This window comes from Cricetulus griseus, chromosome 3, assembly GCF_003668045.3.
Source record: "Cricetulus griseus strain 17A/GY chromosome 3, alternate assembly CriGri-PICRH-1.0, whole genome shotgun sequence".
Lineage (NCBI taxonomy): Eukaryota > Metazoa > Chordata > Mammalia > Rodentia > Cricetidae > Cricetulus > Cricetulus griseus.
In genome coordinates, this window is record NC_048596.1 from 68,730,806 (window position 1) to 68,744,165 (window position 13,360).

Genomic DNA, 13,360 nt, shown 5'->3' on the forward strand with positions numbered 1-13,360 from the left:
TCAGTTTTCTCCAGATTGTGACACATCTCGGATCTCTAATTAATATTTTCCTGAAGACTTTTTTTTCACACTTTTTGCCATGTTCTCTCACCCACATGCTTCTCAGGATAAGAGCCTGTTTTTAAAAAGTGGGAGAAACTCAATTCGATGTCAAAGACATGTTTGTTTTTATGGCAGAAGAGAATTTGTCCTCAGGAGGGTGTGGCTGTTGGCCCAGGGCTCTGATTAGTTGGGGTATAGGTCCTTGCTACAGTGTGGCCATGGAACAGGGTTTATCAGAATACTAAGATGTTGAGGAGGCATGAAGATCTGTGAATGACTTTCCTGTTCATTTCAAGAACTTTTTTTTTTAAAGCCAAATCTTATGTGACCCTAGTTGGCCTCAAACTCATTGTGTAGGATGTCCTTGAATGTCTTGTCCTCCTGCCTCCACTTCCAGAGTGCTGGGATTATAGGCTCAGCCATTATTCCAGCTTTTTTTTTTTTAAATGTATATGGTATACAGTGTTGGGGATCAAATTCAGGGCTTCCTGCCTGCTAGGCAACCACTCAATGACTGTTCATCTGAAGCCTTGATATGCAGTAATTACTTCATGGCTTGGTGTTATAATAAATACAGAGGGTTTGTTGTTTGTTTGTTTGTTTGTTTTTAAATTATTGGCTATAGCTACTTCAATTAAAACTAGAAACACTTTCTCTTCTTTACCCATCACCAGCGTAACCACATTCTTGTCTTTCTCTGCAGTGTCTCTTGAAGGATATAGGAAAGCTCTACTTGTTGGAAGGTAGTGTTGTGATTAGCAGGGCAGGTAATTCCTTGACAATGTAAACCAAAGGCATTTCAACAACTGCTTTGCCTCCTGTTTGTAACTCTTTGGTTAGCAGGGTCCTCAGTCTCACTGTCTCCAGGGCTTACATGCCATTGTGCCTATTTAATTTTGACACTTATTCTACAGTTTCAAGCAGATGGAAAATAGGTACATTTCCCAAGTATTCATATGTCTGAAAGTGCCTCTGATTGCCTTGGCTGTTGATTAGCTGGTAACAAATTTATAATTTCTTTTCAGTCAGCCCCCTGTATGCATAAGTTGCCTCTGGGTCATCTCAGGAAGCTGCAGACAGACCAAGGACTGTAGCTGAAAATGCAACCCTTATCTCTGCTCCCACTCTTCTAAGTTTCTGATCTTAAGGAGGAAGAGGTGTGCTTGGAGCCCCTCCGTTTATGCTATGGGCTTTACTAGGGTTCAATTGTCTTGGGGTTTACTGTTAGTGGCTCTCCTCCCTGTGGCTGGAATCCAAACCCAGAACACAGGCTGGGTTTATGTCACCTAGTAGAACCAGTAGACCAGTAGAACCCCTGTGTGTTGGTTCCAAGGAAGCTGTCAGTTGCTCCTTTCCTATGTAGTCCTGTCTAGTCTTTGCTTGCCCCTCTGGCCACAGGAAAGAGTAACTGTCCATCTCCCTGAGCAGGACTCAGCATCTCAAATGCCTTGATGGGTTGTGAAGACATGGGCTCCTCTCTGGCCTTTCTGGCTGTTCAGCCTCCATACGGTTCTACTCATTTACATGGCAACATCCCTCATTCTTCTGTGTGGGAACAAATTTAGGGTGATACCTTCATTATTTTCCTCATCTTTTTCTCCAGTGCAGAGGACCCTGCAGGTGCACCGGTGGGAGGATCTCTCTTCGAATTCTGAACACCCACCAGCTCCTCTGAGAACATAGAATCTTCTCAGGAAATTAAGAGGAGGAAAATGAATCAGACAAAAAAAATACTGAAGTTCATCAAGTTCATCAGGGTTAAGTGTGCAGTATCCTATACTTTGAATTCATTTAAAGTCTAAACCCCAAAGATAATTTTCCTATCTCTTACTTTTTTGTCTTTAGTATAAGGAACTTGTTTTTTCTAACAGGGCATTCCTATGTAAACCAGTATGCATATTAAGATAGGCCTAGGAACTTTTACCAGGAAATATGTGACTTTGTGACTGTAACCTGAAATTGTTGCCTTATTCCTTATAAAGGAATGTAAGAGAGAAATCTAAACTACTCTGTATTTAAGCTTATATTAATTTTAACATGTTGAAAATTTTTACATTTAGCATCTGTATGTGTGTGTGTGTGGGGGGCATGGGCATGCTGCAGCGTGAGTGTATGCCACAGTGCACATTGGGGGTCCAGAGAACAACTTTGTAGCAGTTGGTTCTCTGCTCCCTCCAGCAGCCCTGGCATTGAACTCAGGTTGTTAGACATGGTGGCAAGTACGTTTACCTGGTGAGCCATTTCACTGGCTCTAAAAGTCTTAAAATGTTGTTTGGAGAGGTGGGGCCTTTACAGCCAGTTTAGCAGGTGCTGTTTTTCTTGAGCACCATAGTGAGCTGCACTGGAGAACACATTGTTCTGTGTCAATCAGGGAGCCAGTTGCCACCAGGCTCCCCCACTGGCTGGCAACCCTAGGAAGGGAATTACAGTAGTTATTGATGGAAGGTAAATAGTGAGGTGGTCAGAAGAAAAAATAATAGTGAATAACTGATGAACTATGAACTTCTTGAGTGAGGTTGACTGCTTTGCTGTATCTCTGTGATCCTTGCCCTGCACTTCCCAGCTTAACCCAGCACTGGACAGGGAACTCCACATGATTGTCCCAGCACTTCGGTGGCTGTGAATTTTTGTCTAGCTTCTGTTACACTTTCTCTGCTGATAGTATCAAGTCCTGGTGCCAGGCAGGTGGCTGGGTGGGGACTCTGGACAGGTATGGTAAAATGCTGGAGATACCCTTAGAGTCAGTCCCTTCCTTGGGCAGCACAGAGTAGTGGCTTGTGCTACATGGCTGATGGGAACTCTGGCCCTATCCTATCCTGTCCCTCCTGTCCCTGTGGCAATCTTTCCTTGTCTGAATGAGGTGCTATTGGTTTCCTTCACTCAAACAACACTTACTAATCCATGTGGTCTATATCTTTATCTTTGCCTTTCAAAGACATGGTGCTTTCCTAGGGTGGATCCACTGCTAGCTACTCCCACATGGATGATGGGAAAGGCTTCCAAAAAAAGATCATCTATAGATAGTACCTTCTAATAAGAAAAAAAAGAAAAAAGTCCCAGTGTCAGGATGCTGGGTTCATGGAAGAAGCCATAATGAACTTGCTGAGCCCATATATTTATCTGGGTTTTCACCAAAGCCCCTGACCAGCAAGTCTATGGATGAAGGGAGCAGAATATTTTGATTTCTTCTGTGACACTCTTGTAGGTATGGACAAGAGTAGATGCCACTCATGTGAAACTCCACTGTTGCCATGAGCACACAATGGCCTAGGCCATTCCAGAGGGAGACATTGAACTTTTGAGTCACTGTGAGATGTGCATCCATGAAATACCCCTGCTTACAGGGACTTCTTTCCATACCTTGTATCTTAATGGGATTTCTTACCAGAGAAGCAATTTTAATAGCATATTGAACTTCTTCAAGTAGTTCCCTTTTGAAATAAAACACTTATATATGTATGAGATGTTCTCTTTTTCTAGAATAAATGCTTTGAATAGCAAACATTGTCGAGGTGAGCTATCTGTCCATCTGGCTTCTACCTGTGCATCTGTCTGAGTGTCTATAAATGACAGAAATGGAGGTTGCAGGACTAGATGAGGCAATGGATTCTCCTCCATATTCTGCTGAGTGGAAGCTGGAATGGTGTCTGTGTGGCTCTGAAATAGGTTCACAAATGATGGTGGATACTGTTTGCATTTCTGACTTGATTACATGGAGATGCCATAGATATGAACACTAGGGTATGGAGAGACTAAACAAGGGTTTTATCCCACCTGTCCAGTCTTTAATGCCCTGGTCCCTTGGGGACAGCACCTAAATTAGGAGTTGTGCTTAGCCGAGCCCATACCCAGAACCCAAGGAATTATCCACAGAGCCCCATTACCAGTGGCCAGCTCAGTGTCAAGACCCAGGGGTGTGGGCCCTCTCAGGCTGAGGATGTTACCAGTGTCTGAAGCATGACAGGTTGAGACTATATGACTAGTAGAAGTGCAAGGACCCAACAGAAGGTAGGAGCAGTGGTGAAAATCCAGAGCTGGGAGACAGGAACATCAGTGTAGGGCCCCTTGAGCCCAAATCCCAGCCACAATTTAAGTGGCAGACTGTTAGTTACCCCTGACCTTAATGGCCCTAGTAAATCCCTGTGAGTGTTACCCCCAGCCCTTGCCTGAATTCTGAATATAGCCTGTGATGGCTACAAGAGAATGCTGGGTCTTTGAGCCCAGGGCAGGAGCTGAGAGAGGGTGTATCTTGTCCTGAAGGTATAGTTGGAGGGTACAAGCCCACATTCCCAGCCCTTGTAACAGGAGAGGTGATAGGTTTATCTTCTGGGCTCTGGGGTTATGCTTCATGGCTGCTGGACCTGAGAGGCAGGGTAGACTATTGTTTTGGTAGCTTAAGAAGGTCCACAGAGATGCCCAGCATAGGAGGCCAGCATTATGGATTTCAGAAGAGGTTGTGGGACAGTTTTGCTCATTTGTAAGACATCAATTCCTGGTAGGCGGGAAGGAGAAGTACTCAGTTAACACTTGATATCAAAGACCCACCAACTATGTGAGTCAGACTCCATGTCCTCCAGACCTGGAAGGCAGAGGTACAGACCCTTATGAAGCAGGAGGTTCAAGGTAACTGTTGACCCTGAGTGGCCTTGGGAAGTTAGCTGTCTGGCTTCACAGAACCCCCTTCCTGCTTAACCTCTCCCTCACTCACTGACAGTGTCACCAATGACTGCCTGGCAGCAGTCATGTGTCCTTTGCATTCTTATATGCCCTCTAAATTCATTGCATGCCCCCGGGGCATCCACTGTGTGGCCTCTGCTCACACCTCTCTCTTCTATATACTGTTCTCAATCCACTTTACACTCCTTCACTAATGCTCTATCAGTACACGACTCCCCAGCCTCCAGCTACAAGATTCTTTCCCAGAAGCTATGGAACACCAACTGGTCCCTGGAAGTTGCCCTGTCTTCCCGCAGTGTGTTGGGGGACAGCAGCACTAGTCTGATTATGCTCCCCACTATGGTGGGAGCCAGATAGATGGCCAATGTCAGTTACCAACCCGGGAAGCCTACCAGAGGTTGTCAGCAGGCCCAAGGATGCAAGGTGTCCTTAACTAGCCTGGAGATGAGACTCTGAAGTCTAACTCCATTGTGCAACTGTGCTGGCAGCTGGCACCTCTTGGTGGCTTGCCTCAGGTTCTCAATGTGCTGTTTTTCACTTTTGAGAGGTTAAGGGAGGGCTATGTGGTATCTTGGTTCCTGACAGATCCAACCTTCTCTGCCTCCAGTACCTGAGTGGATCTTCTCATGCAGGTACCAGCAGAGCCCCTGTCATCTCACTAGACCCCTCCAATCTGAGGCTAGCGGGGCTTTTTTTTGCTGAGTGTGCAGACATGCTCCCAGAGTACCCTCGATTCTAGGGCACTTCCTGTTCCCCACTGACTGTGTCCTCTGATGTTTGAAGTTGTCTGGTATTTCTGGTGGAAACAGACTTGATTCACATCTACTTGAGAGTTGTTTTTCTTCTCCAAGTCAGATGGTAAGAAGGAGACTCCCCAGTGCTGCTCTAACACTATATGCCCCTGATAGGACATAATGGTGGGTCAGTGGATGAGAGAGTAGCCCAGCCTAGGAGACCTGGGGTCCAGCCCTGGCTGGCATCAATGTTGTTATGTGTAGGTATGGTGGTCTAGACTTGGCAGTCATTGGCTGGTATTTATTCTGGGGTCAAGCTGTGCTCAGGAGCTGTTCTCACAGCTACCTATTCCACCAAGAAGGAAGACAATAGAGGTTTCTATTTATGCCGCTCTGCTCATTACCATGCACAACAGAGGCCAGAGTTGCTGAAGCAAAATCAACAAGTCCTGATTAATTTGCAGAGCTCAAGCATGGGATTGTTAAAAGATTTCTACCCCATGTCATTCTCTGGCAGAATCTCCTGGAAAGGGCCTTAATTGCAAATGGCATCAAACAAAGCGAAGCCAGCAACAAAGAAGGAATATTCAGCCCAAATATCCAGAAAGCAAATGCTAGTGACAGAACTGGGGAGCCGTTGATGGTTGCATTGACCTAATCTGTCTGAAACACAGGGTGTGCCAGGGCAAAGGGGGCCATACTTGTGGCTTAGGGGCTCACTGGGGGAAGAAAGCAACTGGCCCCCTCTGAAAAGCAGACCCTCATTGCTTCTGATATCTGTCTTTGTCTCTAACAAACCCTGTCCTTCCCAGGTTGCCCACCTCTTGGTCTGGAAACACTAAAAATCACAGACTTCCAGCTGCATGCCTCCACAGCAAAGCGCTATGGCCTGGGAGCACATCGTGGGAGACTCAACATCCAGGTACTAGCCTCTCAGATACACTGATGAGTGCTCTGGGCATGGACACAGGGAGGGTTCCTGCTCAGCTTGGGTGGGTGAATACATGGCATTTGAAGAGTGTTAACTAGTTCTCAAGGTGAGGGACGACTGCAGAGTAGGACTATGCGTAGAGGATCAGGCTTCTCTAGAGACAGAAGACAGGACAAATGAGGTAAGGACTTCCCTTTGGGTTCCCTCTGTGTAGAAATGGCATGAGCAGAATGAAGAATGCCCACAGGCAAGGACATGGCAGAGATGTCCGCCACACAGCAGGGAGTGTTCCCTTTGCTCCTTAGTAATCAACAGGCTCACCCACATCATCCAGCCATTCTGTGGATCCCCATTGGCTCACAGGGCTGAACACATCATAAGTGACTACCTCTCTGGAGTTATACTGTGATCTTGGCCCTTGGTACTGTCTAGTCTTGACTAGACAGGCTGAGCTCGGCTGAGCTTCCCCTGCATACTCCACAAACCATTCAAATCATAACCACAGACCTTTCCTCCAGTGGCATGCTTGTCTGAAGGGAAGGCCCAGTGGCACCCAAAATAGTAATGCCACTGAGCCATGGAAAGGCTTCCCCCACCACTGCTGTAGGACTCAGTTTCTGTGACAATGCACAGCTGTTCTCTTACATCCATGTGGGACACTTGGCTTAATCCAGGTAGGCAGGACTGTCTTTTTGGAGGCTGGAGGGAAAGCCAGGCCTGTGGCAGCTGTCCCCTGGCTCTTGGCCACTCCTTCTGTGAAGTCCAGCTTGGTGGGCTGGGCCCTTCTTCTATGCAACCCTGGGCACCCCTCTTTTGATTCTTTTCCTTTAGGGGACCCTGTAATTACCAGGTCTTCTAAACCTTCTTTAAAAAGTGACAGATGCTAAGCAACATTTGCATGTGGCAACAAGAAAGTGGCAGAAAAAACACCATAACAAAACAAAGCCCTCTTGTGTGTTCTAAGAGGGTGAAGGTGAATTCTCAGGGATTGGCCAGGGGAGAGGACGGTGAATCTCTGAGGGTCCTAGGTCCCCTAGGATGGACTCCAGTCCTCTGAGGGAGCAGCTGTAACTTTTTCTTGGTGCAGAAGTTACTTTTCTTTTTGCTATGAGCAAATGTCTGGGAAAAGGGACTTGAGGGAGGATTTTTTGATCATGGTTCAAGGGTAGAACTGTGGGAAAGGTATGGAGATGAGTGCTTGAGGGAGCTGGTAGCAATCTGTCCTTGATTAGGAACAGAGAGATGAATGCCAGTGCCCAGTGTCTTTCTCATTTTTATTCAGCCCAAGACCTCAGTCCACAGAGCAGTGCTGTCTAGTCTACATTTAGGGTGGCTCTTCCAACCACACTTCACCTAATCCTTCACAGGCATGCCCAGAGGTCTGTTCTTAGGTGACTCTAGATTCTATCACGGTGTCAATCAAATGAGCCATCGCACTTTTGTTTATGTGCCCACTCCTTGACCATGAGCCCCATATGAGGGGGGCAGACCTGGCCTTCTCCTTGTGAAACCCTAGGAGTCTAGAACTGCACATGTAATACATGGGGGGTGCACAGAGGATATCACCAGAGTCTTGGTGAAGTCTGTCTAGAATGTGACCCTATCTTGACATCTCTAGGCCATGCATCCAGCCCTTTGGAGGACAGTTTTTACTTTCAGGTCTTTCTGTCTACTTTGTCTTTCATGCATGGGAAGGGTAGCCCAGGAAACAAACCGCAAGCTCCCCTGCATAAATGCCTGGGCAGAGGAGCACTCTGCTGCCTGTCATGAAGATGGAGAAAGGAGGTGGTTGGACATTATTATTAGTGTTGTTTATCTCCATGGGCATTTTTCTCTGAGGTGGTAAATTGTTTACCCTAGAGTCTTCTCATGAGAGAATCTCTAGAAATGATGTTAGAGAGAGTGGAGTTGCTGCTCAAATCCTTCAAGGAGAAGATTTATTTTGTCTTACTGTATAGAACATACAGTTCATCATGGTTTGGAAGGCTTGCACCTGGTGTGACTCGGTCCCTGGCAGTGGGCACTCAATCATGCCCATTCACATCTTGGTGGATCCAGAAGTAGAGAGCAGGCCTGGAAACTGGGTTGGCTTATAGTCCTCAAAGGCTTCCATAATCTCCTTTCAAGAAGTACCAGCTGGAGATGAAGTATTCAAATACATGAACCTACAGGGGACAATTCACAATCAGGCCATCGTGTAACCTCTTTCTGGGGTTGACCACAGAGGGTAGAACATGGCCCACAGCACAAAAGTGTGCTGTGTGAGTGTGTGTGTGTGTGTGTGTGTGTGTGTGTGTGTGTGTGTGTGTGTGAAGTGGTGCCTATGCACATGTGTAGGGGGGCCAGAGGTCAACACTAAGTATCTTACACATATTTTTGAGACAAGGTATTTCCCTGAGCTCAGTGACTGACCAGACTGGCTGTCCAGCAGGCCCCAGAAGGTAGGAACAAGGCCCCTTGTTCCTACCTTCACAGCATTTAAAAATGTGGTAGTAGGGGTCACTTAGGTCCTCATGCTTATGTGGTAAGTGCTTTAACCCCCATGGGTGGGCTTGGATAAGATCTGTAGAGACAAACGCTGACTGGTCCTCCTTTAGTTTCTACCTTCCGGATCTATCATTGAAGGCATCACGATTTGACAGATCCAGGTGCACAATTAAAGCCATGCTCCAAGAATACATCACCCCCACACAGCGATTAAAACTATGATTTAAAAATAACCATATCTTGTCTCCCATGTGAGTATTTTGTAGGCGTGTCAAGCTAATGGGATTTTAATTGTGAGAACCACCAAGGTGTCAGAATTAGAAGCTGCAGTTCAGTCTGTCCTCTCATGCATCGGGATTTGGACAAGTTTAGCCTAGCCCTTCCTTGGTCCAGGCCTCTGAAGATACACACTGGACCAACATCCAGGCCATGGTACACAGAGCTTTTAGCCTGGCATTCTCAAGCCGTCATGATGTGGGGGTGACTAGAGGAAATAAAGGTGAGGGATGATCTCTAGTGATTCTCAAAGGCCTCGTCCATTCTCCTCAGAATCCATGTGTTCCTTTGTAAAGGACTGTCTCTTCTGACCTGGCACAGAAATGGCAGGAGGAAGGCCCTGTTTACTCATGGCATTCAGGATGCTCTGGCTCTCAGTAGAGGGAGAACTGCATTGCTCTAAGAGCTGTCAGCACCTCTCTGGATGATTTTCATGCATTATTCAATTTAACACTAACAACACAGACAAATACCATCATTGGCTCTCTTGACTTGGACAAAGCAAACACAGAGCTTGGAGGGACACAGCTAAGATTTCCCAGAAAAGGCAGCTCACGAATCCAAGCTGCCTGAAAGTTCAGATGGTTGCTACTCATGATGCCATAAAATTGTCTCAGCAGCTAGGGGCGGTCTAGGTGTGACATCTGCAGGGATGAGTCAGCCAGTACTTCTCTACTGTCCCTGCCTTGTGCTGACACTCTTGCAGTCCAATGCACCCAGGGTGTTTGTGGACACATTTGCTGACAGGTACAGGAGTGAGATCACTATGGAGTGACATCACTTGGTACTAACATAGCTTTGCTTCACATTTGATTTTTGTTTTCCTTCTTTGACATCCATGGACAATTCCTTCAAGAGACCAAAGGTCTTGGGGGACCCAAGTTCTTCATATATTTTTACATAGCCTCCCACATCCTCCCAAATATGTTCAACCATCTCTAAATTACACTTAGTACTGAATTCAATGTAAGTGAGTATGACATTGTATCCAGAGAGTAATGGCAAGACATCTATACCCACTCAGCATAGTCACAGTCTGTGTTTGAAAGTCTGACTCCATGGCTCTTGGAATGCATGGATGGGAATAACGAGTCTGAGGACTGACTAGGCACTGATGGTTTGCTGGACCATGTAAACAACACCTGATGGGAGTCTACTCACCAGAGGGATGCTGAGGCTGCCATGTAGTGCAGTCCCTTGCTTCCTATTCCTTTGACTTGGAATGGTCCAGTCTTCATTTTTGCTCACTTCTTCTTGAGTTTTCTTCTTGCCTTCACAAATAACAGCAGTACCCTACCTTCTGTTATATATCATAAACAAGTCTTTTAAAAGATCAAACCTACAGTTGTAGTGTGTGTGTGTATGTGTGTGTGTGTGTGTGTGTGTGTGTGTGTGTGTGTGTGTGTGTGTGTGTTTAAGTGTGAAAGCCAGGGATCAATCTTTAGTGTTCCTCAAGTGCTGTCCACCTTTTCTGAGACAGTCTTGCACTGGCTGGCCTGGAGCTCAGTGATGTGACCAGTTTGGCCAGCCAGCTAGCCCTGGCAATTCCACTACTCTCCTCCTTCCTAGTGCTGGAGTTACAAGTATGTACCCAAGCTTTTCTATGATTTTGGAGGACCAAACTTAGATCCTTATGTATACAATGAGCACTTTACCAACTGAGCTAGTGCCCTAGCCCTGTATCAAGTTGTGACAATTGCTGTGTCTGTGCTCACATTTTTCACTGTTTTGAGTCTTGTGATCACAAACATCAATGCCAATGCACAGTTTTCACTTTGAAGAATAGAGAGAGTTTGTTTTGGGGCCAAATGTGAGTGATGATGGCTATAGAACAGGGATTCAAGTTCTCTACAATGTTATATTTCAACATGGTAATAGTTTCATGGAGTTGTTTTATTTTATTTTATTTTATTTTATTTTATTTGTTAAAGCCCTATTGCTGACTTTAAGGTGTTTTATTTTTATTTATTTTTTTGCATTTTCTTTTTTTATTTGAATTACAAACAAGATTGAATTACATGACAATCCCAGTTCCCTTCTCCTTCCCATCCTCCCCTACCACCCCCCCCAACTAAAACCCTACCTATCACATACCCTTTCTTCTAATCTACACCTGACTCAACCTTTCTGCTCCCTCATGACCTCTGCATCCTTCCTCTTCTTCCCTTCTCATTCTCAGAGCTCCCTCCCCTCTCTTCCCATGCTCTTAATTTGCTCAGGGGATTGTGACCTTTTCCCCTTCTTCAGGGGACAAAGTTTGACTCTTTTAGGGTCCTCCTTGTTTACTAGTTTCTCTGGCAGTGTGGATTGTAGGCTGGTAATCCCTTACTCTATGTCTAAAATCCACATATGAATGGAGTTGTTTTAATAACAGAACAACAACAACAAAAAGGAATGAGTGAAGACACATTCTCAGCACATCCTTAGGAACTTCAGATAGGTAGGTTACAGCCAGTCTGGGAAATCTCTGCTTTGGGTCTCAGATGCTGTCTGATAGCATCTGCAGCCTTTGGATGAGCAGAACCTAGGGATCTCGGTCCATTCCAAAGGGACTTACATCATAGTGACAAGAATGTTAGGTCAATCACAGAGGTGGGCACTGAATGGCTGTTAGTGGGATTAAAGATAGTCCAAGATAGTTTGACTGGCAATGTTCCAACTCTTCACAATCACTGGAGGTTTGACTCAGTTAATCAGCCTTGCAGACTATTTAACATAGTTATGGCTTTTGTTCTGGAAGCTTCAGTTCACAGAGAGTTACACAGACTTTTGGGATGACTAGGGATTTCCTCCAGGAACTTGGGTTTTGCAGAACAAGACTTTGCAAACAGTGAGCTTTTACTGGGACACACGTGTTGCAGTGTGACAGAAACAACAGCCATCTCATTTTAAACGGAGGACTTTGAAAGCATTCCTGGGGCCCAACTTACGACTCTTGTTTTTTGCCAACTTTTCCTGTGAACATCTTAGTATTTGTTTAATGAAGAAGTGGAGCTTGCATTGCATCATTACATAGGGACCAGATTTTCCAAAGATGTGAAAAGAAAAGCAGTTGGCAGGATGGGGAAGGTCTGGCCACTCACAGTGTCACAGTGATTGTTCCTCCAGTGCACACAGGGCCCTTTCCACGGACTTCCCAGCTGTGATCTCACTGTCACAGTTACTGGTCTCCTTTGCCCCAGAGGAGCCCCAGATTGCCTGGAAAGGAACATTGCAAGTCTCAAAGAGTTTACTGACCAGTCTCTAAAATATGTTCCTATCCTTTGCCTTTTAGTCTTAGGAGTAACCTCATGTTGCAAGGGTTCTTTTCCTGAGGAGATACAAACACTGCCTATCCCCTCTTCTTAAGATCCCAGTGACAAACCAAATATGATTCCACTAAAATTTTCCCCGGGGAGCCAATGAGTTTATTAGGCTTACTTATGTAGCATGAGTGTCAAAGTTTGTTTTTGTCACCTTGCACAAACCTAGACATACCTGAGAACTGGGAAATTGCTTCCATCATATTTGCCTGTGGGTGTCTCTATGGGGCTCTTTTTCTGATTGATTTATGAGGGTCCAGTCCACTGTGAGCAGTGCCACCCCTGTACAGGTAGGCCTGGGCTGTAAAAGCAAGGCAGCTGAGAAAGTCCAGGAAAGCAAGCCAGTAGGTAGCATTCCTCTGCTGGTTTCTACTTCAAGCTCCTGCCATGAGTACCTGCCTCAACTTCCTTTATGATGCACTCTAACCTGTAAGGTAAAATGTACCCCCTGCCCCACAAGTTGCAGCAGAAAGCAAACTAGGACAGTGGGAGAAGGGACACTTGCAGGAATGTAGGGAACCCCTAGGGATTATGGCTTCTTCACAGTCACAGAGATAGATACCCCTCCACCCAACTAGTCTTCGCCAGCCTTTATAACTATAGCACCACTTAGATCACATGCAATTAGGAAAGAAATACATACAAATGACTGGGGGAGTGCTGGCATCTCATGCGAGGTCCCAGTGAGCCTCCTCACACACCTCTCTCATTTTCCCACCCCACCCCACCCCTGCTCCGCTGAGGGACTATCAACAGTGACCTGGCCTGAGTGAAACGGTCTCTTGCAAGCAAGCACAGCTGCTCTGATAAAGATGTTGACTGCTTTGCTTAGAGACCCACACTGTACAACACATAGTACTCAGATGAGGTGTCTAACAGCAGCTCACCACCTGCCCCATCCCCAAAGCATC

General features: G+C 45.9%; 1 protein-coding gene across 1 annotated transcript in view; it reads left to right on the forward strand.

The window, feature by feature from the left end:
- Cpxm2 (carboxypeptidase X, M14 family member 2) overlaps positions 1–13,360 on the forward strand; it is a 106,469-nt gene that overhangs the window by 18,776 nt on the left and 74,333 nt on the right. The window contains exon 3 of the mRNA XM_027409149.2: positions 6,266–6,375. Within this exon, the coding sequence (XP_027264950.1) occupies positions 6,266–6,375 (110 nt within the window). The remainder of the gene's footprint in view (positions 1–6,265; positions 6,376–13,360) is intronic.